Below are 21,725 nucleotides of genomic sequence, written 5' to 3'. Positions count from 1 at the left end.
TTTTTACTTTTACTCTTTGTTTATTTGAAGTTAATTGGAAAAGCAATAACCATCACTCTTAAAAGGTGTTGTATTTCTTCTCATTACTTTGATTGAATTAATTCCAATAATTCTCTAATCAGGTCTATTTCTTTGACCTGGAATCACGAAAAAGTAAAAGAAGTGAAGTCAAAATCATAAGCATGAGCTTGTTATGGGATAGATGTCATGGTTTATACTAGAATTGTGGCAGAGGAGGAAGTGAGGCCTTCCATTTACTTTAAAAGCCTTTCATTGTGAGAGTTGTCCAGAATGTCTATAGAGATGGCAAACTTTGGTTTTGGGAGTTATGGGGAGGTGCTAACAAGAAAGAAGGCAAAATGACTGTTTCCCAGTAGAACAGGGTGAAATCAGCAGCCTGGGAAAGGATAAACAACATGTGAGAAAGGAATCCCCAAATAAATAATTTGTATATAGCATCATTTCCAAGAGTTACATTTTCACCTTGTTTCATTTTATCATATTCAGTGCTGTGAATGTCTGACAATGGTAGTTTGAATCAATTAATATATTTGCAAAATTATCTATTTCTAGAGGAAGAATAAAAAGTCTTCCATGACTGCATTTCTCTTCACAACACACGTGAAATGATACAATCAATTTTAATTTTCCTCCATCGCTATTTACATTTTACACCATTACAGTCCTAAACTTGAGCTAGTTCTGCACTTCTGCAAGATTATACATGAAAATTATGGGAAGCCTCTATTTCTGATCTGAATATATATATAATTTTAACCTATTCTTTATCATTTAACAGGAATCCACTGTGAAGAAGACATCAATGAATGTTTTTCAAACCCTTGCAAAAATGGCGGTACTTGCGAGAACTTGCCTGGGAAGTATACTTGCCATTGCCCGTTTGATAACCTTTCTAGAACATTCTATGGAGGAGTGGACTGTTCTGATATTCTCCTGGGCTGTACCCATCACCAATGTCTAAATAATGGAACATGCATCCCTTACTTGCAAAATGGCCAGCATGGATTCAGCTGCTTATGTCCACCTGGTTACACTGGATCACTGTGTGAAATTGTCACCACACTTTCATTTGAGGGCAATGGCTTCCTGTGGGACACAAGTGGCTCAGTTACAACCAAGCGCTCAGTTTGTAACATAGCCCTCAGGTTTCAGACTATTCAGCCAATGGCACTTCTACTTTTCCGAGGCAACAGGGACATGTCTGTAAAGCTGGAGTTGCTAAGTGGCTGTGTTCACTTAACCGTTCAAGTCAATAATCAGTCAAAGGTGCTTCTGTACATTTCCCACAACACCAGTGATGGAGAGTGGCATTCGGTGGAGGTAATATTTGCAGAGTCTGTGACCCTTAACTTAATCGATGCCTCTTGTAAAGAGCAATGCATTGCTAAGGCTCCTTCTCCATTTGGAAGCGATCAATCGCTATGTGCTTTTCAGAACTCCTTTTTGGGTGGCTTACCAGTGGGACCCACCAGCAACAGTGTTGCTCTGCTTAACGTCTATAATATACCATCCACACCTTCATTTGTGGGCTGTCTCCAAGATATTAAAATTGATTTGAATCACATTACCCTGGAGGACATTTCATCTGGCTCGTCATTAAACGTCAAGGCAGGTTGTGTGAGAAAGGATTGGTGTGAAAGCCAACCTTGTCAAAACAGAGGACGCTGCATCAACTTGTGGCTGAGCTATGAGTGTGACTGCTACAGACCCTACAAAGGCCCGAACTGTCTGAGAGGTGAGAGAAGGCAGGGCGCCAAGGAGTGCTATGCCTCGGAGCAGAGCAGTAACAGCAAAAAAGCTGGTCTGCTTCTGCCTGTTAGGAAACATAAAGACCCCTCAGGGCTTCTGCTGCTGGTTGGCCACTGATGGAAAAAAAAAAAAAAAAGAGGGCGGTGATGTGCATTAATCAATTTTAAGTAAATTTGTAGGACATCAGAGTTTCACTCATGCAGAGAAGTAAAAAATAAGTGGATATCTCCCTTCCAAATGAGTTTTCATCTGGGTGTTTACAAAATGCTATTACAATTTTAGCATTTGTTGTGTAGCAGAAATTTATTTGAAATATTATTTGAAAGAAAAATAATTTTTTGGAAGAAAGGTCGTCTAGCCATGAAACTAGTCACTGCCACGTACTAGCACAATATCTTGTGCATAGTAGATTCTTGGTAAATATTCACTTCCTTGCTCTCCTTTCTATGCAATTCACACTTGCTCCAAAATCATGCTTTAACTTTAGTACTTTTATAAAACACCAGTTTTATTCAAAGGTATCTTTTCCAGGGTTGCATTGAAGAAAACAGGTATTCTACTTAGATGTCTTTAGAGAAAAAAGAAAGAAAATATGAGAAATAACAACAGCAAAACTTGGTAGATGCCATAAACAAATTGATCCAATTTCTCTAGCAAATCACAGTTTGAAAAGCGGAATCTTTAACTTCCAACATCATTCCAAAGATTGCTGTTGATAGTGATCAATACATACCTGTTTCTTTTTATTATTATTATCATCCATTGCAAAAGTCTGAGAGGTAATTGTAACAGACTGCTTTGAAGTTCAGCTGTAATTTACCTCGGGATTTTAGAGTGACTTGAAGTAGGACGACATCTGGTAAATAGTCTTCTCTGCTTTATATGAAGTAAAATTAAAACCAGTCTTAGCCTCTACCCTATTCCATGTTCAAATGGCTGAGAATTATTAGAAACCATTCGCGGGTTTCCTCCTGACCACAATATTCATGACAAATCACAGACCTGTTTGACAATGAGGTATGGCATGCACTAGCTCTATGTAATATTTTACGTCGAGTGGCAAGTTGTTTTGTGATTTTCTTAAAGGAGAAAAGAGAAAATTATGCTGAGGCAATGTTCACTTTTTGAAGAAAAATTTAATTGACCCAAGGCAATATTTTTACTACATATACGAAATAACAAACAGATGCTGACTCATTTTGACTGGCTTCCAGATGCAGTGACCCATGAGGTTAATACTGACCACGGTGATGCTAACTGTCCTAGTAAATAGATTCAAGAGATGCCAATCCAGGGGGTTCTGGTTTTCTTTAGTTTATTTTTTGCAACTTGGAAAATCATGAACTTTTTAAACCAAGTTCCTAAATTGGTTACCCTCCCCCACCTTCCCCATTTCTTATACCCCCACGCTATGTGAAACTATTTAATCCTCATGAAAATGTTTGGCTTCAAAAGATTACTTTGTAGGGAGGGAGTTCTATAAAATCTTTTCCTTCTGAAAATTCTTAGTACAAATTTAAGGAAAATTATATGTTTCATATCACCTCTTAGTCGTAAAATTAAATTATTCTGCATTTGCTGTTATCTCTGAGGAATGTTTTTCTGGAGAGTTTATTCCCATTGCAAAAGATGCTTAGAAGCAGTAATAAAAACATGGAGTTTTTCTGACGTTGTACATGTATATTCAAGAGGGAGGAGACATGCTAAAAAGCACAAAGGCAAACTTTATTCAGTTCATGATTCGGGCTCAGTGTTTCCCAACCATGGTACTCATGGCGGTGAACAAGCAGACTGGATAAAGGATTTAGCTGACAGAAGACATAGAGATTGCATAATATTTTAAAGTTGATCTTTTTAATAAATCATCTAATCTCTTAATAAGGAGAGTTCTGAAAAGGCTTTCCCTAAGCTTAGTTCCCAGAACTGTCTGTAAAGTTATTTCAACATATCTGTGTTGGCTCTGTACAAAAACATGGAGCTTCCAAACTATTATTCCGAATAAATGCATCACCTGCTTCTTGCCCTCTGGAGAATATTTGATTTATAGAAGCAATTTACTTATGTTTTAGCTTCAGCCATGCACCTAGACTTTGAGAATCTTGTTGTCTTAGAACTACAGTTTCTTAGGTAGAGAAAGGGCTTTATTCCATGACTGAATTTTTTTTTACGCGATTGTGCCTGCCAAGTGCAGTGGCCCAAACCTCTGATTAAACACCTCGAAGAACTTGCTCACTTCATCTTGCCAAAAATTCCTCCAAAGTTCTTTCCTTATATTTAAATAAAATATGATTTTCCCATAGCTTTCATTCATTGACCACATTGTAATTCTCAAAGACAAGCAAATAAAAATCTCAACATCTCTTCTTCTTAAGAGTACTTAAATAGTTGCAGAAAAGTATCTTGAACCATCCAAACCATCACTTCTATCATGCTAGACATCCTACATTTTGAATGTTTTCCATATGACATAGTTTTCATACACTTCATCAGCCACTTGCTTGCTTCAGGGTACATTTGCTAATCTATATTCCTCCTAAAATGTGGTACCTGGATGTTCTCAAGGATGCAGAGTGACACGGGACTATAATCTCTCTCACCGTAGGTAATGTGCCTCTATTTTGCAGCGTGATATTATGTGACTTTTTGGCAGCCACGTTTTGTGATCCCCTCACTTTGAGTCATTGTCACTCATGATTCCACCCTAAACCTAGCAGGCACATTTAGATCTAGCTGGCTTTAATTTATTTTTATTAAATTCCATCCTGTTGTGTTCCATCAACCATTAAAGCTTGTTAAATAGTTTTTCATCTGTCTATGTTACCCCTCCTTATGATATATTAACATGTATGAGGACCATTGCTTCCATGTCCACAGCCAAGTCATTTGTGGCATCAAGTGTTTCTAAAGTCATGTAGCAAATCACACACTCTGACTACCTGCTTGTGATTTCTGAGGAATAAGATTGCTGGAGAGTCAAGCTCCTGAGGGGGGAAAAAAAAAAGAAAAAACAGCCTGGCATTTGTCTTTTAATCCGGATCCACAAAGTGATGCTTCAGGCATCCTAGGGTGACCAGCGGGCACCCCAGCACCCCGGAGGTTGAGTGATTCTGTGCAAATCCTCAAACCTCAGGGGCTTCAAGAGCTAAATTTTTTTATTAAGTATTTTATCTTATATGAAAGTGCTGCAGTATATTCAGAGATGTTAACCTCTTCAAAGGGGTTATTTTATCTAACAGTACACTTTGAAAGCTACCTGTAGTTGCCTGGAGCAGGTGGTCTCCAAATGCAGATTCAAAATGCAATGTTCCTGTAGGAAATCAAGTTAGACTTCTGAAAATGTAGCCTTTTATGCAGGAGGTCTTTCAACACAGATGATTGCTTAAGCAAGTTTCACTGCAATCTAGCTAAACCAAAATATGTCTTACCTTTGCCCAAACTTCAATTGGACCATAGGATGATATTTAAACATGCTGGGATATGCTTTTTTCTTCTGGACAGGACTGGGACTTAAAAACATGAAGACAGCAATATTTTTAAGATATTGCTCTTGTCAAGTTCATCGATGATTTCTAGATTGCAAAATTCAATAGTCAGTCCTCCGTCCTTATCTTACTTGAGCTCTCAGTCACAGTTAACACAACTGAACACATCCTCCTCCTGAAAACTCATTCCTCATTAGGCTTAGGGGGCATCACGGTCCCGTAGTCCTCCTCTTATCTCACTAGCTGCTCTTTCATCAGCTCCTTCACCCCCAGTTGTCCACTGCCTGGGGGCTCAGACCTTAGGCCTCTTATTTTCTCCCCGAATTTGCTCTCATGGTGATCTCCTCTGGTCTTGTGGCTTTAAATACCTTATATAGACTGACAGATCCCAAGTTATTATAGCTAGCCCGCAAGGTCTCCCCTGAACCTCTGTGTCAACTGCCTGCTAGTCGGTATCTAATAGAGCATGTCAAATTTAATATGGACTCTCATGTCCCCCCAAATCTGCTCCTCCACTTTTCTTCCTCGTCTCTGCAAATGGAAACTCCATTCTTCTCATTGCTTGGGCCAAAAACCTCGGAGATGGGTTAACTGTAGAAAATTCCATCAGTTCTACCTTCAAAATAATTTGAAAATCTGACCGCTTCTCACCACCTCCACATTACCACTGGTGCAAGGCATCATCATCTCTATCCTGAATTACCACAATAATGTTCTTATTTACTTTGGATTTTTACTCAAATCTCAACTTCTCAGAGAATTCTTCCTGATTATTCTATTTTAAATAACAACTCCAACCCTACCCCCAAATACCCCTATCTCTTTTCTCTACCTGACCTAATTTCTACGCAACATTTCTCACCACCTCACATACCTGTTTCCCCCAATTTGAATGTAAGTTTTATGAGGACAGTGATTTTTGTTCCTCCTATATTACCAATGTTATTAAGTGTCAGGTTTCATTTTTATACAGCTCAAGGGTTTCTTGAGGTGACGCACATTCATAGTATGGCCACATAAGTGCATATCCCCAGACCACAGGAAATGGTGGGTGGATTTAACACCCAGCCTCGTCCCCCATTTCTCTGTCTCCTGTACCTCTCCTGCTCCCAGTCAGGACCACAGATGAAGAGCACACCTATTCCTTTCTTCAACGGCCTTGCCTCCTATTATGTGGGATGTCATCCCAAAAGAGGATGCACCAGTCTAATTCTTTATTTGTGTCCTTTACAAAGAGTAATTGGGTTTAATAGCATGTTTGCTTCAGCCTCCAGATAATAAAGATCACAACTGCCTGAACAGTCTGCTTATAGATGTTGCATGAGGTGCTCTTGCTCCAAACATTCTTCCATAAATTGGAGTACAGTAGCGTCTTATATTCCACCATTAAGTCCCAGCATTTTAGGGCAGTGAAGGGGAGGTTCATTAGTTTATCAATGCAGAGATCTTTTCCTCTTTTGTGATCATTGGACCTCAACTATAAACTATAAACCAAAATGTAATTATTTGGGGGACAGTATAAACTCAGAAGATCAGAAAATGTGGCCAAATTGTTATCCTACTGAATAAGCCTGTCCTGAACTTTAAAAAGTATGTATGAGAGAGAGAGAGAGAGAGAGAGAGAGAGAGAGAGTGTGTGTGTGTGTGTGTGTGTGTGTGTGTGTGTGTAAGATCTTCCTCTTTCATCTCTTCCTACGTTTCAGTCTAAAGGTGTTTCTTCTCTTTTATGTTGACATCGAAGAGTATGTGGCCGGCAGATTTGGCCAGGATGACTCCACGGGATATGCTGTGTTTAATCTCAATGGGAGTTATGCAGAGAACGTCAGCCTCTCCATGTTTGTCCGAACACATCGACCATCAGCCTTCCTCCTGGCTTTGGAGAACAGCACGTATCAGCACCTCCGCGTCTGGCTAGAGCACGGCAGGCTAGCAATGCAGACTCCACGCTCTCCCAAAGTAGTGGGCAAATTTGTTCTTAGTGATGGAAATGTCCACTTGATATCTTTGAAATTCAGATCAAACAAAATCGAACTGTATCAGTCTTCACAAAACCTAGGATTTATTTCTGTTCCCACGTGGAAGATCCAAAGAGGAGATGTCGTCTATGTTGGAGGCCTGCCTGAGAGGCAGGAGACTGAAGTTCATGGTGGGTTCTTCAAAGGCTGTATCCAAGATATAAGATTAAACAACCAGAATCTGGATTTCTTCCCAAATTCGGCAAACAACGTATCCTACAATCCAATCCTTGTCAATGTGACCCAAGGCTGTCCTGGAGACGACATCTGCAAGGTAGGATTATTCATAGCAACTATATACGTATTGTATGCTAAACTTGTATTTTATTATAGGTAATTTAATAAAATTATTCTTTGTACATGAAGGTGATTTTACTGACCCTCCAGCCATAGAATAAGAATCATGCTTCATCTGTATTTTCCCAGCAAGACTAGAGAATTTATATTGAGCCAAAAGGTATGACTCTGATTTTTTTTTTTTTTTTTTTTTTTTTTTTTGCTGGCCAGTACAGGGTTCGAACCTCGGATCTTGATGTTATCAGCACCATGTACTAACCAACTAAGCTAACCAGCCAGCCTAGAAAAATATAGTCTTGATCTTATTGTCATTATAGTCTATTTAAGCAACCGAGATTACTCCAGCTACGTGCTTCTCCTATCCCGACAACAATCCAATTACTTAAGAATAATGATTTACTTTATATATTCTGTATGCTCTTCTAAGAAGTGCTTAAATGTATGAAATTGTCAGCTTTGCATGGACTTTCTAAGGAAAAGAAGGAAACACATTGATACGTGTCGAACATTTGTTGAGCTCCAACTAATGCCCTGTACCAGGCTTATGTCTTAATGTACACAAATGAGTCATCGCAACGTTGTTATAGAAGAACTTCCACATGTCAGGTACTGTTTTACATGGGTTAATCCATGTAATTCTGTTGAAGGACTTCCGCACAGAGCATGCACTTCTGTTACCCCATTCATGTTATTTACAGATGAAGAAACTAAAGTCTAGAAAGGTTATGGGACTAGCCTAGGTCACATGTTAATAGTAGACCTGGGATAAACACAGTCCAGACTCTAAGAAATTCTTTTTAAATACTTTTATTCTGAATATTTTTGAGTGGTCTTGGGCTAACTGAAATAATAACAGTATGTCTCGGATTCAGAGGCAAACAACTGAGGGAGACTGGGGGAGTGATCACTGAATTGGTACACAGAGGATACCAAGCTTCACTATTCCACTTCTTTATACGATGTTGAGCACGTGGTGGGGCCTCAGTTTGCTCATCTGTGAAAACAGGAATAATAATCCCTAGTGCATGTGAAAGTGCCTGGTAATTTATAAATTACAGAGAACATTGTTATACTTTTAAAATCCTCCTTGTGTTATAGATCAATTTCATATTTTCTCTTTCTTTCCTCCCACTCCTGCCCTTTTAGAAAGAATTTGGCAATGGTAGTAGTCAGTTTTATTCTATTTAATTAACAATGGATATTAAAAGTTTCAAACGTAAAGATGTAGGGAAATTAGCGTTTTTAAAATAAGAGATATGTGGTCTCAGCTTCAACATTTCTGTATTTAGTTGCCAGTGCTTTTTATGCCTTCAATTTCTTTTCTGCTCAGTGCAGCCCCTGTCACAATGGGGGTGTTTGCTATTCCCTGTGGGATGACTTCTCCTGTTCCTGCCCTGCAAACACAGCTGGGAAAGCCTGTGAGGAAGTTCAGTGGTGTGAACTCAGCCCGTGTCCTCCTGGAACCCAGTGCCAGCTGGTGCCTCAAGGATTTGAATGTATGTAGAGTTCAAATCTATCACCCGTCCAATTAAATTGTTCCAAGAGGAAACCCAGAGCAAGACTATAGGCAAACTCAGCTTATTAAAGAAATTTGTGGTTGTTTTCCCTATCATGAGTAGTGTAATAAACCTGACACGAGTCATATAATAAACCTAATTGGCCTCACCCTGCTCCTGGATGTCTGGATGGTAAATGGAGGTCATAGCAACACAACCTAGATCCTTGATCATTTACAGCTGATTTCTGAAGAAATAATTAACCAGATAATATTTGACTTTCCTTCCCTGGTAGATACAGTGTAGAGGTCATAGTGTCAGCACACTGCCATCTATTAAATATGAGGCCTTAGGAAATTCTCACGATCTTCATAATCTAAAACTTCCTCACCTGTGAAATAGGAATAATGATATTTACTTTGTAGGTTTCTTTGTAATGACTATATGACCTTATGCATAAAGAATTAAACACATCAGGTACTCAATCAATGCTTGCTGTATTTCCCTCAGTGTGAAAGGTTTTCCTGCTCATCTTCAGTACAGCAGAACACAATTTCTCCAATGCTAGCAATGTGAATACTGCATGCACACTTTTGACATATCCACAAACTAACCATAGTATTATACATACTCTACCTTCTCTCCTACTTCAAATAATACACAGTCCAATCTATGGCCAACCCTCTATGTTTGCACTGAATTCAAATCTCTTCCTCTGATTCAGATTTTGCTCCTAACGTGTTTCTCTCACTCTTCAGCATCATCAATGTTTCCATCAGCATGTAAACATAACATCGAATTTCCTTATTATGAAAAAGTTCCCTGATCCCTCCACCCCATCCCTACTGGCTATCATCCCACTCCTCTGCTTCTTTTTATAGTGAGAAAAAAACCTCCAAAGAGTTGTCGTCAGTTTGCTCCAGTGTCTTACTCCGTTTTCTCCTTTACCCCACTCAGTCAGGCTCCAGCAGCCCACCACACGCTGTCTAGAACTCTCCTAACCTAGAGCGTCCCAGGTTGTCATCCTCACCTCCTTTGGGCGTTGGCCCAAACGTCCTCTTATCTAGCTTTATTTTTCTTTATGACTCTTATTGATATTTTGTTACATATGTATTTGTTTATTTATTTATCATCTCTTTCCCCACTAGAATATGAATTTCCTTTCATTTCATGAGGCAAGGAAATTTTCTATGTGGTTTATCTTAGAATAGTGCCAAACATATAGCAGGTTGTCAACAAATATTTGTTAAATGGATAAACTGACATTATTTTTCTTCAAATTAACTCTATATTTTTACTTAACTGCTCTAGGCATTAAGTACATCATGAGCTTACAATAAAAAAAAAATACATCAAATACCTTAGAAAACACTGCACTAAAATAATGAAATGGAAGTAGAGAACACATTGGTCTTGGGTCGGTAGTAGCAACACCCTACTCAGACTGGACCCCGAAGTAACTGAAGAAAAGAGAATAGGTTTACTTTTATGTTTCTATATTTTAAAAACATATATTAAAAGGGTCTTTATGAAATACATACATGTATATGTGTGTGTGTGTGTGTGTGTGTGTATAACTGGAATATTATTTCCTTAGAATCTGTATTAAATTCTTTCCTTAGAATCTGTATTCTGTCCTTAGATCTGTATGAAATACATACAGACACATATACCTGGAATATTCCAGGTATATATATCTGGGGAAGTTTTCTAGAAGAACATATATACTTTTGTTTCATATTTAAGAAATATGTACTACACACATAGAAAGCATGATGAGTTGCCAAAAAGCAGGTAATCTGGTTTCTAACGTGGCTCAGATTTTTAAGTGCAACCTCTTCCCTTATCCTACCTCTGAACTACTTGATTAAAAGAACTTATTAATTATTAAATTTTCTGTTAATCTCTGGATGGAAATACTCACATTGTTAGTCTCAGCTGTGTTCTGCAAAGGGGTTCACATCGTTCTGAACACTTTCACAGGGAATAAAGAATAGGATTTCTAGAAACAGTGGCAGCCCAAGAACCATAGCCCTGGTGCCCACTGCTCGTCAGTCTACACACAAAGCAGCTTAGGGTTTGGACACACACGCATCAGAAAGAAGAGAAGCGAACACTGCTACAGCACGGCCACTACAGGAAGAGCAGAAAGTCTGTCTCTGACATCCCCGGAAGTCCCAGCAGCATTCTTTTTTAAGTATGACTTATCTTAGTGAAGAGAGAAAATATAAAGCAATAGGAAGTTTGCAGCAGGAATTGTAAATCAATTCCTAATTGATGGATTTGAACACTAGAATTCACTTTTGCTGTTTTGTATAATTTTAATTTTATGTGGTCGTATGACCTATTGTATTTTCTTTTCAAGTAAAATATATCGAGAAGATTAGATCTAATAGAACCACATACACTTGAGAGTACAGCCCATACATTACCCTGATTTTGCCTTAAGGACTTTAATCTTCTCTATCTTTATGTCCTACCAAGATTTAAAAATGTACAACTCACCTTAATGGTATGTTTATGATGACAAAGTTCCCTGAAGAAAAGGCAAAGGATAAATGTTATATGTATTGCGGTTTTTACCCAGATTACAAGAAGTGATTTCGGTGTGTTTAGCAGTGTTAGTAAAATGAATATATGTAGGATTCCAGACAGTACGAGTGAGAACTAATGAGATTGGTCATCTTAGCATTTACTTAAAAACATCTCATCAGACACTTATTGCTCTTTCTCTTCCTAACCCCCACCCCCAAATTTGGTGGAAAAAACACAAAAATCAAAAAACAAGAAAATCAAGTAAAATTTTAATCCAGTCAAATAATACACTTAAACTATACACTTGAATACTACACTTCCTCCTGCGGTGGTTTCTAATCATGTTCTTACTTTCCAGAATAAATGATAAAAGAGTTCTTTTCATAGAGTATTTATTTAATAATGTTTACTGAGCACCTCCTATTGGTCAGGCAATATTCTAGGCATAAGTGTATAGTGATAACTTAGAGAAGATTACAGATCTCATAAAGTTTATGTTCTAGTGCAGAAAGACAGTCAAGGAGGAAGTAGACAAATAAGCAGCTTAATTTCAAATGGTAAAAAATGTTATGAAGAAAATACAGCAGAGTAATGGAGTAGAGAGTGGATGCAGGGAGAAGCTATTCTAACGTGGGGAGTCCGGGAAGGTTCTCAGAGGAAGTGACATTTGAGCAGATACTGACTTTAGGAAGAGCCAGGTATGGGAAGATCTAAGGAAAGGATACTCCAGCTGTAAGTAGCAGCAAGTATAAAAGGCCTGGGTTGAAAACAAGCTTGGTGTCTTTAATGAATGACAAAAAAATTTTTTTTTGTGACCATGACATGCAAATGAGGAAGGGAGTGCTAGGAACTGGAACTGGAGAGTTAATTCGGGGTCAGATCACTTAGACTCTTGCAGGTATGTTTAGAGCTTAAGATTTCTTTCTAGATGTGATGGTAACTAATGAAGGTCTTGAGCTAAACAGTGGTTGTTACATTGATCTGCAGAGCAGTGGGGACATTAAGAAGTAATTAGTCTGTCTGCAAGATGATGGTGGTTTGGTGTGGTGCCCGACAAGGGAGGAATGACAGTGTTTCAAGATCAGTTGCTACTGAAAAGTGAAATGAAATGAACGCAGAGAATTGACCACTGGATTGAGTAACACAGAAGTCACTGTGACCTTGAGGAGGGTGGCTTTAGACAAAAGCCTGAGTGTCGAGTATTCAAGAGACAATGGGAGATGAGAAAGTGGAGACAGTGGAACATGAAACTACTAGAAGTTTTGCTGGTAAAGAGAAAAGAGAAAGAAGAAAGCAGCAAGGTGGGGGGTTGTCAGGGTAGTGCTTTTGGGTCTTGTGTGCAGTTTTATTTTTTACGACTGAAACAAGTGCAGCATATTTCTAAGCTGATGGGAAACTAAAATGGGTGGGAAATGGTGATGCAGGACAGAAAATGGAGGTTTGTAGAAATAAGGCCTAAAAAGGTAAAATTAACGGGGTCCAGTGCATGACGGACGGGTTTGACTTTGGATGAGAATAAAGACAGAACATCCAGAAGGCAGAGTGGAGCCTGACACTGTTAGGTTTACAGGTTTGGTAAAATGGAAAGCCAGGGCAGTTCTTATTTCTTCTATTTTCTCATGAAAGTATCCTGGGAAATTGTATTAGTCCGTTTCTGTCGCTTATAACAAAATACCTGGAACTGGGTAATTTATAAGAAAACAAAAGTTATTGCTTACAGCTTCGGAGGCTCGGAGGTCCAGAGTCCACCTGGCGAGGGTCTTGGTGGTGACTCCAGTGACACAGGGTATCATGTTGTGAAATGGTGGAACAGAGAGAGCAGAGAGAGACAAGACTCTCTTCTGTCTTCTTTTAAAGCCTTAGAACCACACCCCTGACCACCATTTTCAAACCATTCACTACTGCACAGTCCTACAATCCAATCACCTCTTCAAGGCTCCACCTTTCAATTACCATAATGGGATTTCCCACCCTCTCAACAGTCATGGTGGGGGCCGAGTTTCTAATACATAAAACTTGGAAGACGCAATTCAAACTTCAGGGAGTTTTGGAGGGACATAATTCAACCCACTACATCACATCCCTGGTGCCCCAAAACTCATGTCCCTTTCACATGCAAATACGTACATTTCATCCTCAAAGTCTTAACTTGTTTTAACTCAAAAATCCAAAGTTCAAAGTCCCATCTGTGAGATCAATACCAGTTATCTACTCCCAAGATACAATGGTGGGACAAGCTTAGGGTACCTATTCCCATTCCAAAAGGGAGAAATAGGCCAAAGAAAGGGGTAACAGGTCCCAAACAAGTCCAAAATCCAGCAGGGCAGGCATTCAATCTCAAAGCTGGCCAATCGGGTAGCTTGGTTCCATGTTCCACGTCCTGTACATGCATAAAATTTGGGGGACACAATTCAAGCTTCAGTGAGTTTGGGGAAGACATAATTCAATCCACTACAGAGATCATAAGCTGATAGAGGGTTCGATATTTTAAGACATAGAACAAATTGTTGTAGAATGAGGAAAATGCTTTTAATAGAAAAATGAAATAAGATTGTCCCAAAGTGCTGTGCTCACATACAGTATGTGGGCATAAAGTGAGAGCTATTCACGATTACATATTTCTTCTCAGCCACATAAAGCTATTTGGGTTTAGGTACAGAGTTGGAAGTTTGGCACATAAATGGAGTTTTGCCAGGTAAATAAATCAGTTACTTGAAATTCTACTTTTAACTGCTTACTGGTCAGCTTAATCAGAAACCAGACTCCACTGTTAATTCTCTGTGTCACCATAGCATAGCTAGATTTGTGATTTCTTTGTGTTCAATTTCTTTCTGTATAAAATGCATAAGTCAATGCTTTAGTTTTAGGAGCAAATGCGGAATAAAAATTGGCATGCATTAGGATTTTAACGGAAAAGAAATGTATGGTTTGGGTTTTGGTATCAGACCATGCAGGTTTGACATTCTGACTTTATAATTTACTAGTTACATGACTATGAGCAAATTCCTTAACTTCCATGAGTCTCAATTTCTTCTTCCATAGAATGGAGATAATAATAATAATGATGATGATGGCAAAAATTATAATAATACCTGTATTCAAGAGTTTTGTATTAGAAATAATATTAGAAAACTAGCACAGTATCTACCATGTAATGTCATTAACATGATGATCATTACTATTAATAAAGGTAATTAAGCAAACATTATAGATTTAATAAAGTTGCTAATTAGTATTGCCTTCTCTCTTTAGGTACTGCAAATGCTGTTTTCAGTGGACAAAGCAGTGAAATATTATTCAGAAGCAATGGCAATATTACCAGAGATCTCACCAATATCACATTTGGTTTCAGAACAAGGGATACAAATGTGATAATATTACATGCAGTAAAAGAGCCCGCTTTTGTTAATATTAGCATTCAAGATTCCAGATTATTCTTTCAATTGCAAAGTGGCAACAGTTTTTCTGTGCTGAGTCTGACAAGCTTGCAGTCAGTGAATGATGGCACATGGCACCAAGTGACTCTTTCCATGACAGACCCACTAGCCCAGGCCTCCAGATGGCAAATGGGAGTGGACAACCAAACACCTTTGGTGACCAGCGCAATTGCTACTGGAAGCCTCAACTTTTTGAAGGATAATACAGACATTTATGTGGGTGACCGAGCTATTGACAATATGAAGGGTCTGCAAGGGTGTCTAAGTACAATAGAAATTGGAGGTATTTACCTCTCTTACTTCGAAAATGTTCGTGGTTTTACTAATAAACCTCAGGAAGAGCAGTTTCTCAAAATCTCTTCAAATTCAGTGGTTCCTGGCTGTTTGCAGTTAAATGCCTGCAACTCCAACCCCTGTTTGCATGGAGGAAATTGTGACGACATCTACAGCTCTTATCACTGCTCCTGTCCCTTGGGATGGTCCGGGACACACTGTGAATTCAATATTGATGAATGCTTTTCAAACCCCTGTATCCATGGCAACTGCTCTGACAGAGTTGCAGCCTACCACTGCAGATGTGAGCCTGGATACACTGGTGTGAACTGTGAAGTGTTTATAGACAATTGCCAGAGTCACCAGTGTGCAAATGGGGCCACTTGCATTAGTGACACTCATGGCTATTCTTGCCTCTGTTTTGGAAATTTTACAGGGAAATTTTGCAGGTGAGCATCAAGTTCATATGAAGCTTGGCCTTTGGCATTATGCTCTACATCTTCCTTGTCAGATTGGACAGCTCTCTCCTCAAGGTGCACACGTATACTGTGCTGAACAGGGCTGACGTTGGGCACTTCCACCATTATTTGGTCATGTAAAGACAGGATCTCACTTGCTGGGATGTCCTGCAGTTAAGAATGGTAGTGTGAGAACCAGAGTTTAAACAAAGTGTTTTCTCTGTCATCTTTGTAAGAATACATCTCATGAACTACAGCCATAGGGTCTGACAGCCTTAAGACCTCAGGAAACAAATACATTTACAATAAATACAAAAGCTGAATTTTAGTATTTTTAGGGAAGGCTTGACTTCTGCTTCTAAAATAATGCCCTGGGTTATTTTAGGCAAGTAAATATTGCAAAATCCTGAAAAGACCACGTTAAAGTATAATTTCAAAAATGTGAAATTATGGCTCTCAGAAAAATATAAAATGAACATGTTTTGATGATTTTCTAAAGAATATATATTATATATATATATATACACACACACAGACACATATATATGCAAGAATGAAGAAATAAATTTGCTAATAAATGTAAAATTGTTTAATATCCTATAGGGCAACAAAATTAGTGTTTGAAATCATCTTTTCTGCCTGCAGTGTGACCATCAATTGTATCACTACAAACAAATCAATTTGCATTTCAATGAACAAGATTAATTTGTATTACTATTATTTTCTACAACTTACAGTGTTGTAATACAGCTTAGCAAAGAAAATCTAAAGCATACATCACTACAAAACCAGATAATCCTAGAGGATCCTTTATATAACACCCAGAACTCCATTGAAAGAATATCCAGTGCTCTCTTTTTGCCCATTTCGCAGTATTTCACAGTTTTTTTTCTAAAACTACAAAAGCAATATTTCAGTTCTAGTAACCACTTCCATGTCATGTTATATAAACAGTGATAAGAAAGAATATTTTCATTCAGTTACATTGCTTCAATATTTCCATGTAAGTAGAAGTCATTATTGTTTTCACAACTTATACTGCTTTAAATTTCCTAGATAACTGAGTCATTATAGGGAGATGAGAGGGTTATTATTAACAAGTAATACATCCCAGGACTTTGGCAAGAGCACCTGGAGTGTATTGGCAGCCTGTAGACGTTGCACTAATTCAGGGATGGTACCTTGACGGCGTGAATCTCCTCGCAGACATACATGTAACCATACCTGCAATAAACCGAACGGTTCTCCATAACCTACATTGTTGTTCAGAGCCTATGAAGGCAAAGAAGCACAGTGCTGGGTGCTATGTGCTGACATTCCAGTAAGATGTTACTTCCCGTGAGTTAGCCAGGTAACCTTTCTGTTTAAAAGCAAGAGAAATTCAGGATCAAAATCAGTAGTATTTCACAGTGACTCTAGATAAGTAAAGTAAATATATATGCCCTAGCAACTAGTTCTCCAGAATATTTCTGACTAATTCATCAAAGTCAAGTTCTCAAAGACTAAAGTTCTCAAAAGTACCTTCTAATGAGATTCAGAAACTGTTTATTAAATGTAAGATGTATACAAAGCTTCATATTTGCATTGCTAATTGACCTCTTTCAAAGCTGGTTGACATTTCGGGCTCCTTTGAAAAGTCCTTATGATATCTTCTTTTTAAAGTAGGATTGATTAGCCCTTGTGGGAAGAGACACACTTACCCTGATACAGTCGAGTTTCTCCGTAGGAGATACAGCACTCACAACAGGGAAAAATTCAATTTATGTCATATTTCCTGAATATTTATTATGCATCTGATACCAAGCACATACACAGTGAGTCAAAGGACCTAAGCAATACTCTTAAAATCTTTTTTAACATCAGTCCCTTCATATCCCTGGATTTTGTCTTGCAATGAAGTTTTGCTTAGCTTCTAACAATTTGCTCTGCCTATTATAGGGATTCTCTAACATGTACATCTTTGTTGCTATACAAGAGAGCCACGCTCTGAATCCACATGCAGTTACCATCGAGTGCTATATACAATCCTTCTGCACAGCATTTGGCTTGTACTCTACGAGGCTATTAATTATTAGATAGGGAGCAGCAAGTCTTGGCAGGGCAACTGGAGTTCAGCTCTGAAAGCCAACAGAGAAATCACATGCGTGCTTAGGTACTAGAGAGCTGTCCTTGGTTTCCTGGCCTTTATAGAGATGCGATTTTCCTGTGGCCTTTGTTGATTTATTTGCAAAGCAGCAGCAAATCTAGCTACAGCAACTTCCTTTCCAGCCCTAAATTTATCGCCACCCCATGGCATAGATCGTATCTCACGAGTGAAAACTGTGTAGAAATGGAAGCTGTATAGCCATGCGTGTTGCAATACTCTCCAGCAGGAGCTTTCTACTGGAGAAAGTGATTCCTGAATAATGCAGCACAATTAAGCATTTGTAGCTACTCCAGCCTGAGAACGTAATTAGCTTGGCATTGACTACATATATGAACTTTTCAACAAAGTTTGCTTGAATGAAATGAATTAGATGGACAGCTGTGACTGTTACTTTTATCTCTCTAGACACAGCAGATTACCCTCAACAGTCTGTGGGGATGAGAAGACAAATCTCACTTGCTACAACGGAGGCAACTGCACAGAGTTCCAGGATGAATTAAAATGCATGTGCCAGCCAGGTTTTACTGGAGAACGGTGAGTCACAGTAGAACTTTACAGAAGAGAATTCTGAGCTAAAGAACGATAGGATTACTCAAAGTTCGTTTTCTCCTGTAATTTTTCATATCATTTCCCACAGGAAAATCTCTGCTGATGTACAGGTCTAGATAGAGTCAAACAATAAAAGAGAAGAAAAATTAGTTTAGGTCAAGATAGAGAACATTTTATTAGCCAAGACTTCAAATAGAGAAATATGTTTTTGAAAAACGTAGAATGTGTTGTTTTCTTTCTTGTAAATACTTCTGGGTCCATGTTTTTCCCCACTAATCAGTGCATGATGCAAATGTGGTTGCTGTCCAAGTTAAAATATAATACACCTGAAAGATTGCCTACAACTCAAAAAGCATATGTACCTTATCCATATGGTTCTACCCTTCCCAGAGAAACTTTTCAACTCTTCTTCCTCTGATGCAGGGATTATTAATATGGAGTCAGTCAACTTCCTACATTGAACAAATTCAGTAAATTAAAGTCAGACACATTTGGCAAAAAGATTTTGACTCAATTAATTTTTCCCATATGGTAGTTGATAAAATAATGGATACTTTTGTCCTCCATGACAATTACCCTTTGAATTAATTTGAATTTTCTATTTTTCAGCTGGCTCTTTTGGCATCGCACTGATACAGCTCTTTTGCCATTTTTACAAAACAGCAAGAAATGTAGGGTATACCTGCGTTTTACCCTTCTAATGTTCAAGGACAAGTCTAGTCCTTGCTTTCACAGCCTGCCTTCTGTGGTTGGCTCCAAGTGGCACAGGCAGTCCAAGTACACATGTACATAGAAAGAGATAGCCTTAAGTCACATTCCACTTTTCATTGTGCCAATTTGTATGATACAGCGTGCTAACTCAGAGACTATTCAGCTGGCCTCCAATTCCATATCTTCAAAGGTTGTAAATATTTTCTTGTTCTAAATTTTGAATAACTTCTTAACTATCTGAGTGCTGCCTGGCTTAATGGCAGTTTCTGCTTAATGGTACAATGCATAGAGCTTGTCCAAAGCCTTGGGTTATTTTTTCTCTGCTATTTATGCATTGTTCCTATTTATAGCACATGTTTCTCTCTCTTCTAATATTTATTTTAAAAATTCATATCTGGCATTTATATTTAAATTATTGATTTGAAAATGTGAAAAGACAAGAACCCTCAGAGTTTTGCTTCTTCTCCTTGGAGAATTATCTGGATAAACTTCTCTGGTGCAAGATGATTTCTGAAACAGTAAACCTGTGCTCAGTAGATTACGTACTTTCAAAGTCCTTAACCATCATCATGAGTTAATTCTATGGATGCTAATGGATTTAGTCCAACTTTCCATCTATATATTAACCTCTGACGACAGCTCCAATGATGCTTATAAGGCATGTTTATGTGTTGTTCGTTGTTTAGTTCAAAAGAGAAACAGGTAAGAAAGTGAGAAAGAGTAGCTACAAGAAAGCTAGGAAATATCTGGCAATCTCCCAAGGCCTAGGGAAATGAGACTTCCACAACGTTCAAGGATATTGAAAAGCTGTCCTCTAATAAATTGACTTCTCTGCTGCCTGGTTAAACCTCCAACTTCATAGTGTCACCCTGGCAGGTTGTGAATGACGGATGGTGTGAACTCTGGCCCACCCAGGACACAGTGTGCTTGGCAAGCTCCTGAAAGTTGTCAAGTTTTGCTCAGATCTAATCAGAGAAGTCTCCTTCCAGCCCAGAAGCCTAAGCCAAAAAAGCAAAACAAAACGTCTCAGCTATGTTTGGCATCCAATGGGATAAGGAGCTGTTTTTCTTGGAAGAAACCTCCTTTTTCCTTTATATCTTGGGTTGACTCTGCCACACTACCTCCCTCCCTTTCATTTTGAGCCTAGTGATTAGTCTCTGACACATAAGTAAAAGCAAGTTTTGCTTTTTGGGAGGTGGGGGAAAGAGTAAGGGGAAATTAAAAATTGCTAACATCAAACTTCAACATTATAAGCTGTGTGGTAAAGATTCTTGAAACTAAGATTTTATATGAATTTTCCAAAGAAAACTAGATGCCTTAGTTACCACTTTATCCCAACGTGTTAGCAGAGTGTTTGGTACATGGTTAAATGTTAGATAAATATGAGGGGGCTTCAAAAAGTTCATGGAAAGATTCTTATTATCTTTTAATGCATTTTTCCATGAATTTTTTGAAATACCTTCATATCTGCTGAATGACTAAGTGAGTAATTAGTGAATTAATCAATGAATCTACAGAAAAACAAGTTGTCGGTAAAATATTAGGTGAAAAATGACGGTGAACCAGGGAACAGGAAAACTTGAATTTACCTTAGAATTGATGTTGCTTGTTTGGAAAATTTGAGTTTTCAAAGTCATTTTACTGGAACATTCAGAAATTATGCTTAGCTATTGGAACACAGATTTATTAGCAAGTAAAATCCTATTATATACCTTTGCTTTTGTTAAAAAATGTGATTCCAAAGAAAAATAATTCAGAATCTCCCAGAATAAACCTTTTTTTCTTTCTTTCTTTCTTTTTTTTGTCTCTGGTGGACTTTACCCTTAGTCCAAGGACAGAAATGCATTAGAATCCTGAGTGTGAGTGTAGGTCTGCTCTGCAGACTCCAGGTTGCAAAATATAGCCTCAGTCTCACGGTTTGTATGTGCCCCTACTAAGCTGAACATTTATAAGGTGGCAAGTCCACTAATGTCCTCATGGAGAAACTGGTTTACGCACAGCCCAGTTTTCTCTTGGTTTCCCAATATTTGCACTTCTTTTTCTCATTCTAATTAATTCTGTGTGCACGTGCGTGCGCACATGTGTACAAACTATTTCCATTAAAACCAAAGTTTGTTAGAGGAATTTTAAAGGAACATCTCCCACATTAGCAGATCTGTAAAAATTGTGTGTTCTAGGAAGGTAAGGCAAATTTTTTCTTTCCCCATTTCACAGCCAATTTATTCAACAGGGTCCTGGGTTTCTGTTGTTTCTGTTTATTTTCAAGGTGTGAAAAGGACATTGATGAATGTGCCTCTGACCCGTGCTTCCACGGAGGCCTGTGCCAGGACTTGGTCAACAAATTCCAGTGCCTCTGTGATGTCGCCTTTGCTGGCGAGCGCTGCGAGGTGGACGTAAGCGGCCTGTCCTTTTATGTCTCTCTCTTACTCTGGCAGAATCTCTTTCAGCTTCTCTCTTATCTCATTCTGCGCATGAATGACGATCCAGTTGTTGAGTGGGGTGAGCAGGAAGATTATTGACATAGTCTGAACAGCCCCAAATTTATTAAAAGCCATT

General features: G+C 38.4%; 1 protein-coding gene across 1 annotated transcript in view; it reads left to right on the top strand.

Moving 5' to 3' along the window:
• CRB1 (crumbs cell polarity complex component 1) overlaps positions 1-21,725 on the top strand; it is a gene marked incomplete at its 5' end in the record, with an annotated part of 145,600 nt that overhangs the window by 86,174 nt on the left and 37,701 nt on the right. The window contains 6 exons of the mRNA XM_063115280.1: positions 800-1,756; positions 6,994-7,541; positions 8,895-9,060; positions 14,848-15,754; positions 18,315-18,443; positions 21,436-21,562. Of these exons, the coding sequence (XP_062971350.1) occupies positions 800-1,756; positions 6,994-7,541; positions 8,895-9,060; positions 14,848-15,754; positions 18,315-18,443; positions 21,436-21,562 (2,834 nt within the window). The remainder of the gene's footprint in view (positions 1-799; positions 1,757-6,993; positions 7,542-8,894; positions 9,061-14,847; positions 15,755-18,314; positions 18,444-21,435; positions 21,563-21,725) is intronic.

This window comes from Cynocephalus volans, chromosome 11 (assembly GCF_027409185.1).
Source record: "Cynocephalus volans isolate mCynVol1 chromosome 11, mCynVol1.pri, whole genome shotgun sequence".
In the NCBI taxonomy this organism is placed as follows: Eukaryota; Metazoa; Chordata; class Mammalia; order Dermoptera; family Cynocephalidae; genus Cynocephalus; species Cynocephalus volans.
This window is presented reverse-complemented; position numbering and strand designations above follow the sequence as displayed.